This window comes from Anarhichas minor, unplaced genomic scaffold, assembly GCF_050575085.1.
Source record: "Anarhichas minor isolate MPS153535 unplaced genomic scaffold, ASM5057508v1 ptg000027l, whole genome shotgun sequence".
Taxonomy (NCBI): Eukaryota; Metazoa; Chordata; class Actinopteri; order Perciformes; family Anarhichadidae; genus Anarhichas; species Anarhichas minor.
The window spans coordinates 19,301,352-19,323,779 of record NW_027466473.1 but is presented as its reverse complement, the minus strand read 5'-3'; the positions used below and the strand labels follow the sequence as shown (position 1 = coordinate 19,323,779).

At 41.6% G+C, this 22,428-nt stretch overlaps 2 protein-coding genes across 3 annotated transcripts; both read right to left on the bottom strand.

The window, feature by feature from the left end:
- Positions 1-8,230: 8,230 nt before the first annotated feature.
- LOC142959962 (serine/threonine-protein kinase pim-1-like) lies at positions 8,231-10,782 on the bottom strand. Its single transcript, XM_076101488.1, has 6 exons — positions 10,665-10,782; positions 9,714-9,805; positions 9,533-9,556; positions 9,213-9,422; positions 8,938-9,118; positions 8,231-8,539 (listed from the first exon to the last, which is right to left on the bottom strand). Exons 1-6 carry the CDS (start codon positions 10,780-10,782, stop codon positions 8,448-8,450), a joined length of 717 nt encoding a protein of 238 aa, XP_075957603.1. The 3' UTR covers positions 8,231-8,447.
- cul5b (cullin 5b) lies at positions 10,587-21,731 on the bottom strand. 2 transcript variants are annotated; one of them, XM_076102148.1, is made up of 19 exons: positions 21,685-21,731; positions 19,991-20,100; positions 19,807-19,906; positions 19,495-19,671; positions 19,266-19,407; positions 18,562-18,707; positions 16,999-17,079; positions 16,375-16,513; positions 15,348-15,478; positions 14,634-14,741; positions 14,471-14,535; positions 14,252-14,384; positions 13,966-14,097; positions 13,667-13,790; positions 12,995-13,170; positions 12,735-12,896; positions 12,396-12,514; positions 11,900-12,023; positions 10,587-11,675 (listed from the first exon to the last, which is right to left on the bottom strand). In XM_076102148.1, exons 1-19 carry the CDS (start codon positions 21,706-21,708, stop codon positions 11,481-11,483), a joined length of 2,388 nt encoding a protein of 795 aa, XP_075958263.1. In that variant the 5' UTR covers positions 21,709-21,731; the 3' UTR covers positions 10,587-11,480. The 2 variants fall into 2 exon arrangements, with proteins under 2 accessions (XP_075958263.1, XP_075958264.1); XM_076102149.1 differs by having other exon boundaries at positions 16,420-16,513.
- Between the last annotated feature and the right edge of the window lie 697 nt (positions 21,732-22,428).

Sequence of the window (22,428 nt, the reverse complement as noted above, 5' to 3'; positions counted from 1 at the left end):
GCATTAACTAAAGCCTCGAGTCTGCAGTCTTTCACCGTTATTAAAGGGAATATGCAGTAACTACAATACAGGAGCATTAACAAGCTGGCCGACTCTTGACTGAGTGATAAGTAAATTCCCGGGGGAATGAGGAGGTCGCAGTTGGAAGCTAAATCTGACAGATGGCCTGGTGTCTTGGCACGTGACCGCAATGGGGAAAACTATGCTGTCATTTGGCCTCGGTGGACGGCAAACAGCATTACCTGCAGAGAGCCAATCCTGAGAAGCTGCTGCACTGGATGACTTCACTACTGTGGCGAGCACGACAACAAAGCGCCACTCTGAATTACAGCTGAATAAACGTATGTATGAACACATTTAACGAGGAATTCTAATGTGCCCAATCCGCCAGTGTTCCAGTCGTAACGGCACTGTCAGAAGCACATAATCTAACATTTGATGTCAACAGCTGCCTGTTTACACATCCAACAGGCATGTAGCAATATTAGCATTCATTTGGAGTCATGTTTAACTCCAATATTGACCAATATTTTTACCCCCATTTTGATCTCTTTTGCAGAAATCAGCCTCCTGCTGCTGCTGGAAATAAAGAATCCAAAACAATGAGATAAAAAAAAAAAAACACTAAAAATGTTCTTTGTTTGTAATTGGTTAAATGGTATCATCTCTGTGCCCTCTGAAGGTATTTTTCCATATCGACTGAGTAACTGACAAACGTAACTCTGTTTCAGATCGACACTCCTGTTCTGTTGTTCCGGTTATGATTAATTAATTTGATCAATTATTTTTCAATCTTGGACACGTCAAGCATCTCTGCTCTGAATGAAAGTTATCCATGCTTGAATGTTCTGCTCTGTGATGTAAACAAGTCTTTGCCTGTTGCATCATTTAAAGAAATCTTACCAGCAACTTCTGCATACCAGACTTAAGGCCTTACACACCGGGGACATGGCGAATTAACAACCTGAAAATGCAAAAATACTCGCCTGCAAATATTGTACGTCTAAGGCTTTTATTGCAAAAGGTAAGAACAGAGGGAGTAGATCTGGTATGCATGCACTGCCTTCGTATCAGTACTGGCCGATACCCAAAGCCCAGGTAAGACCCTGAGTCAACGTCTCTGAGCTCAAGTTGTCACACGACATTCAACGATATCCTTTCAAATGAGATTGATGATTAAAGCGTCGCAAAAAGTGAGAGCACAAAATGTTCAACAGTCATATAAGTGGACACGGACTCTTTGATGTGGGAAGAGAATACTGTTGGACTGCAGACAGACGTTTGTGAGGACGTGATCTGTGATGATATAAGACTTCAAGCTCACCTACACGTGGGGGAAGCAAGAGAGATGGAAAAGGAATAAAGTGGAGATACATTACAAACTGCCCACGCTACAGGAAGAACGGGACTGCAGCAAACCACAGGAGGCTGGAAGGAATCGGTTATTCATAAAGTGGCTAAAAGTGGCCAGTTTGTTTACGACATTTCAGAGATAATGGGCAATAAAGACAGACGAGAGACGCAGTGGCTGGGAAAGGGTTGATGTTGGCAAGACGGCACTCGCGTCATTCATCATACCAAGTTATCGCCAAATTTAAGTGAACTGACAAAGAGTGAGAGCGTTGCACATCATAACCGTCAACAGCAGACGATGTTAACGGTGTAAAGCATGCTGAACCGTGAGAAATAATATGTTGCAGGGGAAGAAAACTTCTGCTGAGGATGAAATAATGATGAAATGTTAACTAATTCATGACTGACAGACGATGCAGACGCCCCCCCCCCCAAAAAACAAACAAACAACCGAGTCATGATTCATAAATGACAGCTCCTGCAGTGGAGAGAGGTGAAAAGCTGGAGGGAAAAGCCGTCCAATCAATGATCAACACTCCGAGGCGCAGTAGAGGGAAACAAAGTGCCCCTTCCAGCAGATGGGAGCACTGTGGACACATAATACAGTGTGTAATGCGGTGTGTATTAATGAGCAGCTACACTTCAGCTCCAACGTGTTGATCCAGCATAACAAATAATTCATAATGCTTACTCTCTACTCATTTCCAGCTGTGCCGAGCTTGTGTTTCGCTGATTGTTTACTGAGCAGTAACAGAAGCCAGTCATCCTGTGAAGCTAAAGGCCGAAGCGGTCTTGATAAACCACTCCCAGTCCCAGAATCCGTCCGTGATCTTTGCCGCTATTGAACAACACACGCGAACAAATGGCTGAATGTGAGCGTCAGTCCAGACTGCAAGCTGCCCTTGCTTCATTCTGCCATGCTCGTCTTATTGAGCAGGAGAAACTGCTGGTCAGCAGATGTCAACATTCATCTCATTTTACTGCTGTAGCATGGTACCGTGCAGCACACTGGCAAATGTACCACAGAGTTTTGGGGAGTGGTACAACGACAGAATTCCTCACAACACGACTGTCAAAGCGATGTATGGCTAACGAGCACACTTCTCTCTTATGACAGATGCTTCCGATGTTGATGTGACACTATTTGTGTGTACGTGCAACAGGCAGTGGCGTGTAGGCATGGAGTTCACAAACTAGACTTAAAGAGGTGACAGAAGAAGCCCCACCGCAATCAAACGGAGGTCGAAAATAAAATTCGACAGCCTCAAGACACAGCAGCACCTATGTGGAAATGTTAATTCAAAAGATTGTTATTAATTGATATTGTTCCATTTGATTATAAACTTCTTTTAATCCTGCAATAACTCTTTTTTTGGGGGGGGGGGGGGGGGGGCACCGACCGTCACCTTTTAAAGTTGACATGTCAAACTTGTTGGCAACCAGTTGCCCATTTACACATAAAGTAAGTGCAAGATTCTGACGTTACGAGGACATTTTACCGGGATCGTTCAGCAATGATTGTACCAAAAACAGAAACAAAAAAGATTTGTAAAGAAATAATAATAATAATACTATTTATCCAACTTTCAACAGGATCATCAAAGACAGACTTAATGATGATGTCCTCACTGTTGCATGTTTCTAACAGGGCACTGCCATCACTAAAAACTCTCTCCCCTCTTATCAGTCACTCCACGCCATTTTTAACAAGCCACGAATTATGAAATTATGAGACATGTTTGATTGTTTTTGGGAGAGGGTGCTATTACAACCTCTTTTAACATAGTCAAATAATTTTACAAAATGTGGAAAACATGCACCTCAAATAGATGTTTTACATTCGTCGCATTAGTGATTTAATCTTGCTGTTTAAGTCAGAAGCAGACGACAGTGCACGTGACAGCGCTGCTAGTGCGTTGGAGTCTGTTTACTCACAGGCATCTGTGCTGACTAACAATGGCAAACATGTTGTTTTTGTTTCAGCAACCAAAAGCTGAAGCAGTGACTTTTATAAAGTAATTGTTGAGCACTGCAAATCACAAATTTGCCTCAAGTGGTTTTACAATGTGTGTACAGCATACGGATAAGGAAAAACCTCTGATTGTTACTTGTTTGCTTCCATTCAAACATGGATCTTAAGTTCAGAGTTTGCCTGTATTGTTGTCACACTCTCTACATTGCATTACATTAATCTGAGTACATTAAGACCGGCCTATCACTATGCACCAGTCTAAAATATCTTTGTCAACCTGATGCCTGGTCTGGGTTGGCTGAACATACCTGATGCAGCTAATCAGGGGAGGTGAAGAAAGGGAAAAGTGAAAAAGCAGATGGTGGGCTTTCCAGGACCACAAACTGAACAGCACCACGGACAGCTCCTGTGATACAACCCTGAGAGGGACCGGCGTGTTCAGCCCGAGGCAGACACCCTTCCTTTTGACCAATCAATTGGACTGAAAAAAAAAGAGTAAAATCTACTTATATCCAGGGAGGCAGTGTTACCAGAGGATAATGGTGTGTCTGCCTACACTTAAACAATTTTCTCCACACTCTGCCTGGCATCACGAGGGAGAGCCTGTTACTTTAACTGTTTTATTCTGGGTAGGATGTTGGATGCTGTTGGATGTTGGATGTAGGATGTTGTTGCTAGTGTCTCCAGGCTACTGAGTTTCTCTGGGGTGACCATTTCAATATTGATGTACAGCAAGCATGCACAACGCAATGTTAACTCGTGCTAAGAAATGCAAACACAAGTGACAAATCAATCCAGTGGATAGATCTGCACACATAGTGGAGACACGGTGCATGTTGGCTGCAGGATTATAGAATTAGAGATTGATGCAAACATTAGCGACAAAGTACATGAGAGGCTATAATTATGATGGCATTAATGATAAGGAACAAGAGACACCGCATGCTACTCTTTGAGTCCCCGGAAAAAGAATGTCACAGGGACCTGTTGTCAAGGAAAGTGTGTTTCCCGATTAGATGTAATGATCAGAACCGCTCACAAAACTGTGCAGCATGCACATCATTAATGTGCACCGCAGGCAGCGGCAGAATCTGGCAGTGCACTGGTCAGAGATCAGGGAGGACTGCGTTCGGGTGTTGGTGGTGGGGGAGTGACTGATTGAGTCTGCTACTGCTGACAGACTGATTACACTCAGAGAGGAGAACAGTGAGCAGTAATGCACCAGTATAGAGAGAGAGAGAGAGAGAGAGAGAGAGAGAGAGAGAGAGAGAGAGAGAGAGGGGGAGAGACAGAGTCAGAGTTGGAGAGAAAAGAGAGAGAGAATAGGGAGGGGTGCGCCAGACCATCCTTCATCCATCCTCCTCTTCTTCATCAGGGAGGAGGGCTATCCCAGCTCCCCGTCCTCCCAGCATCGTGATCTCCTCTCTGCAGTATCTTCAGTAGGCTTGGCCATGACACGCGACACTACAAGTCACTTTTTTCTGGTCACAAGCAGTTCGCTGCTATGAGCTCACATAGATATGTTTACGTGAGGGAGAACAGGTTAAATATCAAGATATAAACTACTGTATTTGCAGGAATACTATAAAACATGAGGTTGCACTCAATATCGGAGTGCTGATTACTGTAGTGTATTGATTTCTCTCTCTCTCATGAACATTAATGCCACATATTAGGGTGAGACAATTATGCCTCGACAATGTTTGAACTTTAGAATCTTACTAAAGTGCACTAAGGTTGAGGGACCCCCAGATCGAGACACAGTTGGGTCAACCCTTATTTGATAAGAATTAATTTTAAAGATCTATATGGACAAATTATTATTGTTATTTTAGTATTAACTTGGACTGTATATTATTCCACATTGTATTTGGATGACAGTAGTAAGAATAAAATCTGTTATTAAATCAGCCGCTGTTGAAAGTTCTCTGACCATTTGAATGATCTTAGCTCGTGTTGAAAAACAAGAGCTTCTGGGAGTCTTAAGACTCCACTGTTTGAACCATGATACCTGGCAAGCAGCCTAAACTGGGGCTTACACAGGGGCATGGACTATAAATGTGCACCAGTCCTCTCTAGCTCTGCAGAACAATACACTTCTTGAAATTATTAATGTATTACTCCTCATGCAGGGGAAGACAGGGCTCCACAGCGTCAGACAGAGGCAGGAACGGTGTCCAAAGCATGACACAAAATAAAGTCCCTGTTTGATTTCAGAATGTCTAGTAATACATGTTCAGTCATTTGGTTTTCTGTTCCCAAACTATGAGCTTGAAGATATCGGTGCTCCTGAATGCTCCACTGGTGTTATTGGCAGATATGGATCCTGTATAGATTAATGGCAACTTTGGATCTATCTTTTGCTGTGCGTTGTAATAATAAAAACACAGTATTGACACAGTATAGTAAAAAAAAAAAACCTTTTGCAATACCCAATGAACTTACAAAAGCTCAGCAGAATACAAACACAAACAAGCACAGCGGGACCAGCAGCCTTGACATCCAATATGCCGCTATTATTGCGCAAAATGTATAGCCGATTTCACACCAGTAAAATACAGTTGTTTGATGAATGTTTCCTCTCATCTCTCTCAACATGTTATCGGCTCAGCAAGCCCTGCACAGAGAGGCCACATAAGGCCACATGACGGTAAGTATTCGGATCTCGGATCTCCTGAGATTTGACAAGTCGCTTCTTGCGGCTCGCCGACCGTCGCCTCCTCTCTCTATCTACAGCAGCCCTCCTGCATGCCCGGGGATGCAGGATGAAGCGGTTTCACGGCCGCGGTTACCTGATCTGAGGCCTCTCCCGTGGCAACGTGATTCTCTCTCGGGTCCTCCTCCGGGGGTCCAGCCGGTCCGGCTCTCACTCTCCTGGGGCTGCAGGGATTCCTCACCACGCTCCCTCTCTCTCTCTCTCTCTCGCTCTCTCCCTCCCTGGTGGAGCTCCTCTCTCTCTCTCTCTCTCTCTCTCTCTCATCACCTCACCCGAGCAGCGTCAAGCTGCCATGGAGGAAGACGGCACGGAAAACGGAAGTGCTCTTCTGCTGATTTCAAATTTGCAAAAAATAAGCGTTTTTTCGCCAAAATGTAATTGTATTTCTACCATAGATTATTCAACTTAATTTCCAGACACATGAGTCTATAAAGCAACAAAACAACAAAATAAAAAGCTAAATACAATACAATACGAGGACACCAAGACGCATGATTGCAGTTCAACTCATTCGTGGTTAAAAAACATACAGATATTTGTTCCAATGTTTCCAAAAACAAGAAGAATACCTTGTATCACTCTGTGTTGGCTCAGTTAAAAAAAATCACCAAAAAGGCACCAAAAACCCAAATGTGTTACAAAACAGCAGACAAAATAAATGCTAATTATCCGTAATTGCTGGATATGTAAATGAGCAGAATTTAGCTATCAAGCACGTCTTATCCGATCAATTAAAAAAGCTAACTGTGTGAGTGAGTTTTGTTGTTTCCGCTGCTTTTGTATCTGTTACACCAACACTGTTATTGGTGAATTGCAATAATATAGAACGGCGTAAACATTGGACTTCATAATTCAAAAAGTGCATGGCTTCTGATTTGGTGTTGATGCGGTAAACTCAGCTCCCCTGGTGCAGGTGAATAACAGTATCATGTAACCATAGTGTTGGTGAATGCAACCCCAGGCCTGGTTCCTCCTGCAACCAATTCCCTAAATTAGGGCCAGATTAAAGCTTTAGACGGCCTATATTCACTCTGGGCCTCTCTGGTGTCTAGAGTTATAGGTGTTCAGTTAAAGTGATCACTTCACATGCAACACGTCATCCTCATTACACTGCATACTTAGTTGACTACTTCTGTTGTAGCTTTGATCTGAGGCATATTGTGTGTTAGAATCACTTGGACACAAGTGTGGAATGCACCTTTTATTTTCTGGGGTGCAATTCTCCATCCTACATCCTTTTGGCGCACACGTTTACAAACTCCTGATTTGTTATTTTTATTTTGAAGGTGTGAACAGGAAGTGTAATGTTTATTTTGCCAGTACATGACAGTGGTGCTCAGGAGGGATGCAGACAGGGGGATGCAGACAGACTGAGCATGCGCCCAGCTAACTCTTGTCAGAAATAACAAGAGGATGCAATATGCTGTAATTAAGGAAACACTATCCACCTAATTACAGCCCTCCAGTTTCAACGCTGCCCATATGTAACACCTAAGAAGATATATCTGAGCTTTAATTGATATTAATGTTTGAGAAATAACAATAAAGGCAGGATTTTTTTGGATACCAGGTATAAACACTGGTTATATACTGCATACAGATATTGATTCAATATATTGCCTTGTCAACCTTTTAATATATACTATTAGTTATAGCCTGCACATTTATTCAAAATGCATGCAGCAACAATGTATCCTGTCAGCAGAAAAATGGCTTGAATTAAATGTAACTTTGTGATAAAGTCCATGTTGTAAAGGTTCTAGGTTGATGTGAATTATCTGTACTGAGAATACAGCTGTGGCACCGGGGTCACCAGTTACCTGAATTCCAGGTTTATTGACATGTCTCAATATTTGCGTATTAAAAAAACTACAAAGTAAAGGTATTAGTATTTAAATATATCTGTCCATCCACCAGTAGTGGAAGAAGTACAAGATAATTTACTGAGTATTAAATACATTATGGTACTACTAACTAACTAACTAATTACTAATGCAGTTGGTCGGGGTGGAGCTCAGTTTAAAGTATAAATTGGCACAAAATAGAAATACTCAACAAGTTCATCAAATTTGTACTTGAGTACCACCACTGATCACTGATCAACAACACACAGAAGGTGTCCTGATGGTGTAAAGCTCTGTGTCAACCAGAGAGAGAAGAGGAAGATCTAAATATAAATGAGAGTAATTGGTTGAAATACATTATTTCTAAAACTCAGTATTATTTAGAAGTCTCTGGAAAAAAAATATGATTCAAATACTGATTAAAATGCTTTGACAGCGACACCTACAGGACTGTTTGGAGGAAACATGCTAATCTGTGATTGGCCAAAACACAAAAAGCCATTTAAAAAAACAAAACAATTTTATTCAAGCTTTTACAGCAGAGTCCAACTTTCTATTGGGTCTATTGGAGCCATGGATGACTGCTGAGCTGTTTCAGGGTGGGACGGTGATCGGGGTTTACTTTCAAACATGTCTGTAACAAATCCTGGCAATCTGGAGAGAAAGAAGGAGAGTAAAGGTGAGGACGACGGCTCCGGTGATCCATCAGAAAGTGAAATAAAATGACCAGATTTGTGTCTGCCATCATGTATCTTTATGTTGTTTTTTTTTTACTTTTGGAGAGCTCGTTGTTGATTCTCAACTTGTCTGTATAAAACCTGACGGTATCGAATTGTACACCTCTGTGGAGGGTTTCAAACAGGACGACAGCTATCTGGAATACTGTGGTGGGTCCGGCACTGTACATGCCATGATTGAACCACTCTGGGGGGATGCTAGTACCTAGAATATACATAATAAAAAGACAGTGAGGATGAGGAGCTTTGTTTGAATGTAGAAGTCACAGATGGGTACAAGTTAGTGAAGAGCAGGAGTAAAGCCAGACATCTTACCGTAGAAGATGTGATAACTGTCTTCTCTCTCGCCAAAGCAGCTCAGACCAAAGTCAATAAGACGAACTCGCAGGACGTCCGAGCTGCTCTCGATCAAAATGTTTTCTGACTTAATGTCCCGGTGGAAGATGTGGTTTTTTTCCAGGTAAATTGCTGCTTCGACCAGCTGTTTCAGTATGATCTGTCCGACAGAAAGAGAGAGATGAGGGATCAGAGAGGAGGATGTTCTGACATGTTTTCATGGCTGTGACTCTGAGCCGACTACAGCAGCTTACCTTGGCTTCCTCCTCGTCTAAGGACCCTCCGTTAACTTTGATGTAGTCGTAAAGGTCTTCGGCAGGGATCGGTCTCTCCAGCACCAGGATCAGCTCCTGGTCCAGATCGTACCAGTCCAGCAGGGATACGGGTGCCGACGTCCCCTTTGATTCGGCCGCCAGTTTTAACATAATGACGACCTCCGCAGAGAGCTCTTTCCCATCATCGTCCTGAAACATCACAACAGAGATGAGAGAGAAAAATGATTCATCCGTAATACATTCAGAAACAGAGTGTTGAATACAGCAGACTTTAACAGCAGCAGGTGTTGCTCACTCACCACGTGTTGGCAGATGATGTTCTCCTTGGGAATGTGTTTGATGGCAACCCACGAGATACAAACAAGACTTTGGTTAGCACTTCCTGTCCAAATTGTATGTGTGTGTGTGTGTGTGTGTGTGTGTGTGTGTGTGTGTGTGTGTGTGTGTGTGTGTGTGCAAGAACGTGTGTGTAACACTTACAGGTAGATAATCTGCTTTGCGGTAGCCAGCAAATACAGATCCACATCCTCCTTCGCCGAGTTTGTCCAGCTGTAAGTATTTGGCCTCAAGTGCTAAACAGACAAACACATTCTTTATTTTAATGCATTTGTGAGTAACGGTACATTTATGTTACCTAAACTCTAATATGAATCCCTCCTACATTTGTTATACCTAATTTAAATTATGATTTTACACTGATCATAATAAAGCCAAACTACTGACCTGTTGTGCCCTGTTTGGGGTCTTGTTCAGTCTCTTTAGGATTTGCAGGTAATCAAAAAATGCATTACCATGTGTTTTTATTGTTATAAAGCATGATATTCATGAGTGTTTATAACTGTAACTATACATGTTCTTAATGCATTATAGACACTAGCGTCATAGAAAGTGTTCATTTCTTTCCTGCTCCAGTTTACTTTCTTTTTTTTCCAATTTCAGACATTTTCCTACTATTTAATTACTATTTCTGTGTAATAAAAATATATACTTTGGTGATGATTTTCCCTGAAGTGCTACTGGAGACATTAAGGATTTCACAAATAAAATGAACTAGCCTAGCTTTGTTCAATTGTAGAAAAAACTAATTATCTATGCTAGTCTAGCCGTTTCCCCATATTTCCCGTCTTTAATGCGAAACTAAGCTAACCAACTAACTTCACATTTACCATACAGTCATGAGTGTAATGAGTCTTCTCATACGACTCTTGGTTATTACTTTAAGTGTGAAATTGATGGAGGTGCCCTCTTAGAAAAAAACATATTGAAAGATAAAACATTAACGATTTAATTTATATGCAAAAAAAATGAATTGTGGGGAAATGTTCAGCTGAGCTAGGATGAATGACAAGCCTGTTGTTTTTATAATAAGGTGCTGTTTATTTCATTATTCACATCTCATGGTACACTCTGCTCAAGCTGAGTAGTATTTACCACGTGTAATACTGACCTCAGCTTCTTCCCCCAGGCTTCCTGCAGAAAAGAGAGCCGTCACAAACAAGAGCTGAGCTCCAAGCTCGACTCCCAACACCACCTTTGTCCCTGGGTACATTCGGTAGAGGTAAATGGATTCTGGATTATAGCAATATGCTATTATTTTTATTTATTTTTTTACCCAAGGACAGAGGCCTGGCGGGGTTTTGAGTTGGCCGTCTGCTTCAGTCCTGCAAACTGTGAAGTGCTTATCTGGCTCTTTATACACACTGAATGTCCGGATTAAGTGTTTGATCACTTTAGCTGTGACCGCAGAGGGCTGCGACAGCACAAACCCGCTGGCTCGGTAAGAGGGCAGCGTTTTGTTCGAGGTTCGGGTGGTCTTGGTGTTTGACGTGGAATGAAAACTGGACTGCAGATATTTCGAGATCCAAAGTTCCTCAGCTTTTCCTGTCGGCATGCCGTTTAGACTTGCACAAGTGTTTCAGTAGCTGCCCAGACGACACACCGCGGCATCAAAAACAGACCATTAACAGATTAACAGCCCCATCTGGACAGAAAGGAAACTCCCTCAATCTAAAAACAGTTAGAACCACTTGGTGCAGACTCCCACTGCAATTATTATTTTTCTTTGTACAACTTTAAGGCAGGAAGTTCCATTTCTGTTAAATAGGTCTCAGTCTTAAATTCATGCCTCCCTGCACAAGAATGGATTGTAATTTTAAATAGAGGACGGGGAGCCTGGAAATATCCTAGTGTCCATCAGGCCTGATCCACTGAAACCAAAGTCAACGCGAGTCATCCCGCTGTGCTGTGCTACGCCATGTAGATGAAGGTGTTTAAATCGGTCTCATCCCGCTTTATGTACTTGTGATCGATCAGCCACTCGATCTGCTCCTTGATCATCTTCTTCTGTGGTAAAAACATGTTCTTTAGGATCTCCACCAGCTCCGTCTGCAGCTGGGCGTTGTTGATGCGCTTCCTCATCTTCATGATCTGGATTATGGCCTCCTGGAGAGCGGAAACACAACGGTGTGATGAAGAGGAAAAACACTGGTCACAAAGTGAAACCGTGAGACAGATGGATTGTATTGTAGTTAATACAAACACGGGTGTCTGTTGAAACTCCACGGTGGGAAATGGAAGGGGAAACCATGTATTCTCAGCAGGCGGTGTTACACAATGAAAGAGACCTGCAGTATCTTCACCCGCATGCTGCGAGCTCATATCTGTACCTGTGTTCTTAGTATCCTGAGCTGGACGATGCCCTCGTTCTCCTCCTCTCTCATTCGCTCTGTGGTGAGCTGCAGCCGGCCAATCAGGTTAATCTTCCCCCTTTTCTGAACCTTTGAGTTTTTTCTGTAGATTTTAAATAAAAACACAAACAAATCAATGTAGGATACAAGTTTACAGTTGCAGACAACATCGCTGTAGTTTATACTGACTTTACTATTAGATGCAAATTAAATTCATAAACATGTTTAAAAATGTAACAAAATATTTATTTTGCACGATGAGCACCCAACGACCAGGTGCGTGTTGCACAAAAGTGATATGCAGATCAATCTGCAGGTCGGAGAATGGCGGTGCATGCTCATGCATGGGTCACTAGTATGACATTTATTTTGATTTGTTAAAGCTGTAAAGGATTTACATGTGAGGACATGTTGCAGCTTTGGTGGAAGGGGGGGGGGGGGGGGGGGGGGGCCAGAACCGATAACTTTTACTTACATGAGAGAAAATTCCTGGTTGACGTAAAATAGTGTTCCTTCTGCAAAGTCTTTGGGTGAAGACACCACCGGGTCATACGACAACACCTGCCGCTTGAGTTTGGGAAACGCCACCAGAGACTGGGAGAGTGAGAAAAGCGTGACGGTTCAGAGGGAAGCGGTAAAAACAAATAATCGGATCAATAAAACAGATTGAAATCAAGCTACGTCAAATATTAAAACACAATACTTACAGCACTGCATCTGTACTTCAAAAACACATTTGTGAGAATCATGACGGAACCAAATGACCAGATTTATCTTCATGGTTTATTTCTCTTACAACACGCTATCCGTTTACCCAGAGAGTGCGTCGCAGCTCGGCGTCCGGCAGCTCAGTGGCTAGCTTGAGGTTTTCAAAGCTGATCCTCTCTCTGGGCCTCTGGTTCCAGGCGAACAGCACAGCCAGCTGGAAGGTGGTCACCTCCAGGTCGTACTGGCCCACCTCGTTCTTAAAGGTTATCTGGACGAACGACATTTTGTTTAGACACTTTCCCAGCTTCTTTCACGAAGAAACAAGCAAAACAGAACTGCTGTGGGTTGCACTGCTGTTGTACTCACAATGCCGTTGGACATGAGGTGATGCCAGTGCAGCTTCCTGCCACTGTGGTTCTTCTTGTAAAAGTCTTCGACCTCCGGTATCAAATCTTCCAGCTCGGTAGGTAGAGAGACGAAGACCTTCTCGCTGCTCCTCGACCACGCTCCAGCATTCAGGATCTTTATGTTGACCGAGTCGGCTGCGAGGGGAACACACAGAGACATCGTGGTTGCATGACATTTGTGTACAAAAGTCACATTTTGGTTATAATCAAATTATACATTAGAAACTCTGCACATCTTCAGTCACTGACTGAAAACTCATCTGTGTCACAACTCAAGGCCGCACCTCAACAAAATTTGAAAAAAAACATTTCTATCTCCTATTTTCCTGGAATGGAGCACTTAAGGTAGATCAGCATATCTGATGAAGGTTATGTATTTGCGTGATCACTGCAATTTTTGGTTGAATGCACTTATTGTAGGTCGCTTTGGATAAAAGCGTCGGCTAAATAAAAAATGTAATCTAATGTAAATGTGCTGGATTATTACTTGGCAGGGCACGGAGACGCCACCGCACTCCAGTCTTCATGCTGAACTATCTCCAGCACCATGTATATTAAAGGGATACGCCCCCACCTCAAAACATCCGAACTATCCCTTTACGTGCGAGTGAGACGCTCATCTATCGCTTACCTGGTAAAGCAAGCCTGTTGTGTTTATGCATTTCTTTGAAAGATTGGTTGAGGTCCTCTGACACCTTGATGTCTTGAAACATCCTGGCCAGCTTGTTGACGTAGTCAGCTGGCATTCCTACTTCCTGTTAGGATACACAACACCACAGATAGACAGTTTGTTTTACAGGTGGTAAAATAAATACTTCCTCAAGTTTTTGGCTACACTTAATGCTACTGATGTAAAATAAAAACTTTTTTTTCAGATTAGTTGAAGGTATACTCTCACTCATTACACACACACACACACTGGGATCTCACCCTGAGCCACTCCACCATGTTCTCCTCTATCTCGCTGTCTGCTGAAATGTCCAGGATGAGTCGACGGGTCAGGTGGGCTTTGTGGTAGCGCATGAACACGTCTTTGTTCTGCACATACTTCAGCACCAACAGCTGCAAAGGAAAGAGCACACAGATGTTCACTGAAGCTCAGATTAAAAGCTTAGTTCGCTGCACATACATGAACTAAAATGCGGCCCAGGATCTACCACTCTACGCTTGTCTCATTACAATGCTAACCAATGAAGCCAGGGCTCCTGAAACGTACCACTTCCTTGAGCTTGGCCTCTATCTCTTCAGATGTGAGCTTTTTGCTCAGTGGGGTCTTCCTCAAGAGCATGTCGCAGTAGTTGGCCAGCAGCTCTGGACACTTGGACTCTGGTTGAGTTTTCAGACCAACCCTGTAAACACACGAGAGGAAAACTAGAGCGGTCAGACACTATCGCCTTTGGCAAAAGCTGAATGTTATAGAAGGAGCATCTCTTACCCTTTCTGTTTCAGGGGAAGTTCTAACTTAAATATAGTGGCGTCATTCACAACAGCTTTATAAGCCTGCAAAAGAAGTTTGGATAACAGGACTGTGATCAGTTTAAACATCTTATGACAAGCGTTTACCACAATGACACCATGCTGGTAAAAGTGCAGCTCACTTTGTCTCGAGCTGTGAGGAAGCGAGGGTCGTCCTGAAAGGCCTCTTTCACCAGCCGACTGAAGCGGTTAAACAAGGTGAGCAGCTGCTCCACATACTTCTCCGAGTCCTGAAACAAAGAACAGAAGGTGACACCGGTCAATGTGATGAGCCTGTGTATGTGTGTAAACAAGCATATAAGTGCATTATGCGTGAGACAAGATAGTAAAAGTTACACCTACTCCTGAACGAAAGGCTCGTGCTCGTTACAGCGCGACATGTTCATATTAACTGCGTCCTCCTCGCCTGAGCTGTAACGTTAGCTCGCCTAATGGTGCTAGATGAGCTAGCAGTATTGAGCATATGTGCACGCTTCCTTCTGCGCGGTGATATGGTTGGTGGGTGTAGTCCGGTAGAGAGAAAATAGTTCCTACATGAAACTTCTCACAACAACGTCTGTGTATGTTCCTGAGTAACACGGTCATGATTTCCGAAAAGAGAGATGCTGCTGACTTTGTTTTTTTTGGCGCTTTGAGCACCACAAGCTGAGTGCCATCTAGTTCCATTACATGCCTTCGTGAGGAGGCCGACATCTCCAACACTAGACTGATAAATAGAACTACAGCTAAGAGGAAAAACATAATTGTTTATTTTGTCCCTTTAACATCAAGACTCAACTTGCATTCATCAGATGTCAGTTTCCCACCCGAATCACAAACGTGTATTTGACACTCACAGAGGTGATGGTCTCTGCTGTGGCCACCATGTCGGCCAGGCCGGCGCTCATGATGTGATCCTCCAGGTCCTTCAGCATGGGCTCGATGCCGCTGGGCACTTTGTCCATGAGAGAGAACATCAGGTGCAGCTCTGTGGTGCAGGGAAAAGCAAAGTTATCGCTTGAAGAAGTGACAGCAGCAGTAAATGCTGAGCTTATAATTGTGCATTATGAAACCAGCAGGTGATGAGCTACTTTAAAATCCATTACCGTGGACCCCCTTTTGTCCATTTGTCAAATCAAATTACATAAGCAAGCAGCATAACGTTAAGATCGTTTATTATAGTAATTTACATTTGAATCATGAAAATGTCTGGAACAAAAATGTTAAAGCTTGTTTTAAGAAGTTAAAGTGGATTTTAGGCACCTGCAAATTATAGACTGTATTTTATTTAAGTACTTTGGACTTTGGTTTGTTTTGTTAAATAAAAAGAAAAACATGGGTATATTTCTCAAAAAAAGGTTTGTTTCTGTAGTGAAATGTATTTGGCTTAATATTGGAATAAAATATTTGCAATACTTGATAAAGCATTTTCTTTCCAGCTCTGTAAACATTCATTTGAACAAAATATATACTGTACATATATAACCATAATTAAACAATCCTCAAAGCGACTTAAAAGCTACTCAGCAACAGCAAAATAAGTCTGATCTTCAGGACTACAACAATTTGTATTAGTTTATATTTTGGCAAATTAGCACTGTTAAAAGTATGCAGAATTAGCGATTAGCAGTTCCTGTTTGCAATGCACTCATGTACGTACAGACGGTCATCACTGGATTATTGTGATACTGTATAAAACATAGAAACGTGACATTTCTAAGGCAGGTTCTTGGAGGTAAAAAGAATGATTTCTGAGCGGCTTCATGTTTCTGAGAGATTAACAATCCTCAGTGTACCATCACACGTTCATTCAAGAGGAGTGGCGACAACAACAACACAATGCTGGGTAAGAAGGTTTGGTCAGGGCTACTTCCTGGTGCAAACCTGAGCTGGCTGTGCCTTTGGTGGGAGCAGTCCGTCCGTACTCACTCTCTGTCTCATTTCGTTTGATCATGCCTGGACATTCGGCTAAGATGGTCTCCTTGAATGATGTGACCAGCGCATTGACGCAACACTCCATCAACTGGGAACACAAACAGAGGGGCGAACAATGCAGCGGAAATACAAGAGAGATGTGTGCAGTACAGGAATAAAATGTAGAATTTTGGGAAATGTGATTTGATTGTTATGCTTTTGATTTGTTTGTTTAAAAACAATAACTTGTTGATTGTTATGTGCTAGAGCGGGTCTCTTTTATTTCTAATTGTTTTTTGACTGAACACAAGGCACAGACTTCTAATCTCACAGTCGGAAACAAAGGAAATACCATTATGCATATTTCCCTAAACTGTTCTTTTAATAAATACAAGTAAAAATATATACAAGTTGTTATCTAAGTAACAAAAAAATGTGTAACCGCATCAACATGAGATTAAAACTACAGCTGTTAAAACAAAAAACTGCTATAAAAGTGAGTATTGCATTAATGTGAGTTGCACTTTGGAAGAGAGTGAACACCATTACGTATAACATTGTAATTAAATAATAACATAACTGTAGAACACTCACTGCCTGTACAGAGTTGCAGTCGCGTCTCGTCTCCAGGTATCGCAGCGCACGTTTCTCCTCTTCCCTCAGCTTCGAATCAGCCTGGTGATAAAACACAGTAACAGTGCATGCACTTTCAGTTATTACATGTATACACAGAAAATACTCAACGAGATCTCAAACCTGATAATAACCAAAAAGCGTATATATATATATATACATACATATATATATACATATATATATATATACATACATATATATATACATATATATATACATATATATACATATATATATACATATATATACATATATATATATACATATATATACATACACACACACACACAATATACAGAATCTATTTCTGATGTGAAGCATTTAAATTCTGTGTGCATGAAACCCCGGAGAAAGGTACTCTATACATCTATAATAGCAAAATAAAAAAATGTAATTAAAACATAATTTCCATTGCCTGTAAATGCAACTATGAGCACATTGGCAATCAAAGAAGAATATGGTTTTATAGAAATTATTTGACGGACAATAATGTGTCTCAACCTCTGTCCTATCTGTGTACTTTATTTTATTTTGCCATTTGTCATTTTTGTTTTCAGTTCGATAAGAAAAACATCTCGCCGCTGCGAGGCCATCGACGGTTACAAAGGGAGGGAAACCTCAGAGAAAATTCAAAACACAAGAAAACTGGTGAAAGTAGCAAATCACTCTTACAAGCCACATAATAACGAATATATCTGTACGAGTTGTTAAAGAAAGACATTTTCTAAATCCATATAAAACATATTCTATAATTGGGTTACTTCAAAAGGTCTTACTGTGGAAAAATCCTACAGAATAAAAACGTCTGGGGAAGAAAAGGTCATTGAAGTAACCGTGTTCGATCTACACAAAGTGTTAAAGCTTTGTGGCCCATGCTGCGCTTTAACGGACACAACGCCTCCGTTTTGTTTGAGTAAGAGAGACACTGTGGAGAGGACAGGCATGGGATCAGCCACGGCAGCGGATCGACTGTTTCCTCTTTTCATTCATCCAACTGGTGTTTTGCCACAATCATCAAAACAGGGAAAAGGAGCCTCAATAGAAGCCTCAAGTTTCAGCGGCCGGTGTTATCTTTACTACGGTGAGAACTGAAAGCTCTTTTCTTTCAGCAAGCTGGCAGCGGCAAACAGAAACTCCTGAGTGGTTGGGAGCGGAGTGATTACAAAACAGAGTGATTACAAAACAGTGCAGAACTTCACGTTATCAACTGACCAACAATAGATAAATAATATAAAAACATATTCATGGCTTTGTTTTCCCTCCTTGTTTTCGATAGACTGGCGAGAAGAACATGCTTCAGTTAAAGTCCATGAGTGATGAGAAACATTGGCTCTATTATATATATATAGTATATATAGTATAGTATAGATAGATAGATAGATAGATAGATAGATAGATAGATAGATATATACATACATACATATACACACACACATATACAGTGAGCATCTTTCACAGGAAGTACCGGGCCACCATGTTGGAACGCAGCATCCAGTTCTCCTCAAAGCCACGGATACTCACATATTTCATGTAGTTTTGGACCCCATTTTGCTGGAGGTAGGCGGGCGCCTGTGTTCTGTAGAACCTCTCGGTAGAATCCATATACGCCTTCTCAAAGTTGTCCCTGTAGATCTGCAGCTTGTCGTCCGGGTTGGAGCACAAGTTCACTGCTCAGAGACAAAACACAGAAAAAGATATGGAGAGGTCAACATGTGTCTGCAGCCTTCAGATATAGATCAAGATAAAAGAGATAAACAGTTCAAACGGCAGAACTTGCAGTTGAAGTCACAATATGTAACAGCCATCCCATAGTGAAGGGCAGAAAATAAAACCCGATTAATACTGATCACGAGGCATTTAAGCCGCATTGATAGTGACAGGTCATGGGGACAGGTCATGGGGACAAGAGCGGGGGGGGACATCGAAGAAACTTCTCACAATGAAGGACACAAATTATGAAATGAACTAAAACTGAACAAGTTAAATACCCGAAGTTAGATTTCCTCACATTCCTGTAGTATTTAGCAGTTATAACTGTAGCTGTGAGGACTATGGTGAAGGAGAAGGAACCATTTTTCAGATAAACTTGGGAGTCCACGATCATATGATATTATGATACTCTTTGAAAGTATCTTAAATGCCATTTGGATTCATCAACGCTGTAGTATAGCGAGTTGGGAAACATAAGCTACTCTCATAAAACCGTGCGTTCCTGTGTGTCTCACCGTACGACTCTCTCACTCCGATGACCAGCTGGGAGTCAAAGGCCTCTCCCAGCCGCTCAGCATGGACAAGCTTCATGGCGCTGTCTTGCAGCCTGTTTTTGATGTTGGAGAAAATGGACTCGTTCCACGTGTCCAGCATCAGCTGAAGAGACCGAGAGACACACAGTCAGAACACGACGACGTGCACAACATGCTTATTTAGTTTTCGCCCACTCCTCCTCCTCCTCACTTTGCGGACGATGCTGTCCTCCACGTTGGACTTCTTGTTGCTTCCTTGCTTGCCCATCAGCGTGATCTCCAGCTGACAGAAAGGCTTGGGCAAGATGTCGCACTGCGTGAAGAACTTCCTCCACTCCACGATGTAGGCCTTCAGCAACGCCGTGTCGTCCTGGTGACTCAACACCCGCTTAGAAACGGTGAGGAACACAAGACAGGGCTGATTGAAACCCGCAGAATCTAATTGACAGATATTAAGCAAGAAGAACAGTCTATGATGATGGGGAGAATTAGAAAGACACACAAATATCCATTATGGTCTTACTGCTTGTGCTTGTTTGATGAAATCTAGGATGTCCTCTTTGAGGGCCTGGTGGATCTTAGCTGGACCTTTGTCATCCCACAGGCACACAGCATGGACGTCTCTGTGGACCAATGAGGAATGACCTTTCTTAACAAATTCACCATCAATCCCTGAGCCGACAGCAGACGCATTACAGTGAACTCACGAGAACAAGTCGAACCACTGCTGTTTGGTGACGGACTCCTGCCGCAGCAGCTTCAGCACTATCGGACGCATCAGCTCCCATTTGTCCTCAAATTGAAGGGAGCCTTTGTTCTGAAAACAGACAGGAGGGAAGTCGATTCAAACTGTTCATGAGCTGTTTATGCCAAAGTAAGGCAACGACACAAAAACAACTAAATATTAGGATAAGATGAGATTCCACTGTATTGTCATTGCAGTGTGTAAACAGTAAGTGTTTGCACATGAACAAACACTTACTTGGGTTTGTTCATGTATTACAACTTGGGTTGTAACGGTATTAGATTCTTCTGGACTGAATTTAGAGGTTAAGGGAATCAGGCTGTGGTGTGAAGTATACATTACGAGTCTAAAACATGCCAAACTAGCACATTAAATCATGTTCTACCTACCTACAGTCTACGAATGTCATCATGCTTGTGAATAAGTGCTCAGATCTTCTACTAAAGTTAAAGTACCAATGCTATAGTGCAGGAACACTGTGTTAAAAGCATGCAAACTCCTGCTAAAGTAAAGGTACATATCAGCAGAAAAACCTACTTAAAGTTAAAGAAGTACATACATAATCATTATGCAGAATGGCCCATATTAGAATAATATATCATCGGATTATAATTATTGATGCAATAATAGAAGTATTAAGTACAAGTACCTCAAATGCCGACTACAGTACTTGAGAAAGTGTACTTAGTTAAATCCTTATTTTCTCAATACGTGCCTTAAGAATATTCCAGCATGTTTTCAATGTAAAATGTTACTTACTGCACTGAAATGTTCTTAAGATTTGATTTAATATAATAAGGTTTTAAGACCCAATCATATAGCTGGAATAGTCCTGATAAGAGCTTTTTGACTGATCAACATCCATTTAACATTGATGTTTTAATGTGGTTGTTGTACTGTTAATGTTTATTTGATTTGCTTGCTGTGTGCTTTGTTCTATATACTTGTTGTAAAGTGTATTTGGATTAGTACAGTCCAAGGTAGAACAGAATAGAGATAGTAACTGATGCACTGGGTGATTGCCTGTCTGCACATACAGACACTTCTTTTCAATTGCAAAAGTCTTCTGTTTTGACTGCAATGCCATTTTTGTTTTAATTAAAGACACATCCCCCCCCCCCCCCCCCCGAGGACCCTGTAAAGCTAAACTTAGTTCGCAAGATAGCAGCTGGGGATTAGCGTTCACACAATGCACAGAAAACCTGCTGCGACAGTTGCTGTTGTCAGCCTTTAGCATGTCTTTCAGAGAGGGTGGTCTTCTGCTGATTCCTGTGTCACTGAAGACAGATGATATGTGAGGTCTGTAGCTAGCGTGTGACATTAACACAGATAATGTGAATGTATATCAGGGCAGGTTAAAGCTAACGATACGTCTCACATTCGTTATCGGTCCCTCCGGGTTCACCGTGTCTTGCCTATTTCCTTCATATTTAGTTAGCTGTGGTGTAGCTATTATATTTAGCTTAAATCAGTGATAAGTAGCTAATGTTAGCCAGATGTAACTTCACTGCTTCCGAGCTCACGTCAACACTGACAGCACAGGTGCAGTGTGGTGTTCGTTAAGTTTGGAGCTAAACGCCAACATCACACCACGCGACTGACACGCACTTTAAGCGAGCGATGAACACAAAATAATTGAATTGGACTGGGTCCTACCTTTAGCAAATTAGACGTCGCCATGTTCCCCTCAACTTATCCTCTCGTAAAATCTCGCGAGAACTCCAGGAAGCATGGAGATAAACCTTCTCACATCGCGGACTCTTTCTAAATATAGATAAACAACAGAGGCGTTCACCAGTTAAAACCATTGTGTTGATTTTATTCTTTAGCGTATGTCCCTTTACTTATTCATCAGTTATTATTTAAATGTTATAACCTTCACTTAAATAAAAGCACCAGTGAAGAAATAGGTCCTGTATTAAAAATTCTACTGAGGTAAACATGTATACAATATATACTTAAGTAAAAGTAAAAGTACTCATTATGCAAAATGGCCTATTTCAGAAAACTAATATTATATTATTATATTATAATTATTGACGCATTTATGTATAAGCATCACTAATGCTAATTTGAAATACTTTACATAGTTGTTTTTCTATTGTCGTTTAAAAGTTATATTTGTTATTGATAATCTGAATCTGTAAGGAATCAGTAGGCCTATAGCTGTCAGATCAAAGTACTGGAGTAGATAGTATTTCCCTCTGAGATGTAGTGGAATATTGTTATGAAATAGAATAAAATATACTCAATATAGTCAGTATGGCAGAGGCATTTAACAGTACTTCATTCTGATACTTTAACGACATTTCTCTAATTAAACTTCTCTATACTCGTATTTGTACTTTCACTTAAATAAAGGATTTGAATACTTCTTCCACTGTCACATCCAGTGCAACT

Excerpts from the sequence above, each read along its gene's own strand:
- LOC142959962 (XM_076101488.1), bottom strand. The coding sequence starts at position 10,782 with ATGTACCCAGGGACAAAGGTGGTGTTGGGAGTCGAGCTTGGAGCTCAG. Across the intron at positions 9,557-9,713 it reads GCAAAGCAGATTATCTACCT|GAGAACATCATCTGCCAACA; the intron begins GTAAGTGTTACA and ends CACATTCCCAAG. Across the intron at positions 9,423-9,532 it reads ACATCATCTGCCAACACGTG|GACGATGATGGGAAAGAGCT; the intron begins GTGAGTGAGCAA and ends GTGATGTTTCAG.
- cul5b (XM_076102148.1), bottom strand. The coding sequence starts at position 21,708 with ATGGCGACGTCTAATTTGCTAAAG. Across the intron at positions 14,742-15,347 it reads CAGCAGAGACCATCACCTCT|GACTCGGAGAAGTATGTGGA; the intron begins GTGAGTGTCAAA and ends TCTTTGTTTCAG. Across the intron at positions 11,676-11,899 it reads TCAGGATACTAAGAACACAG|GAGGCCATAATCCAGATCAT; the intron begins GTACAGATATGA and ends TCCGCTCTCCAG.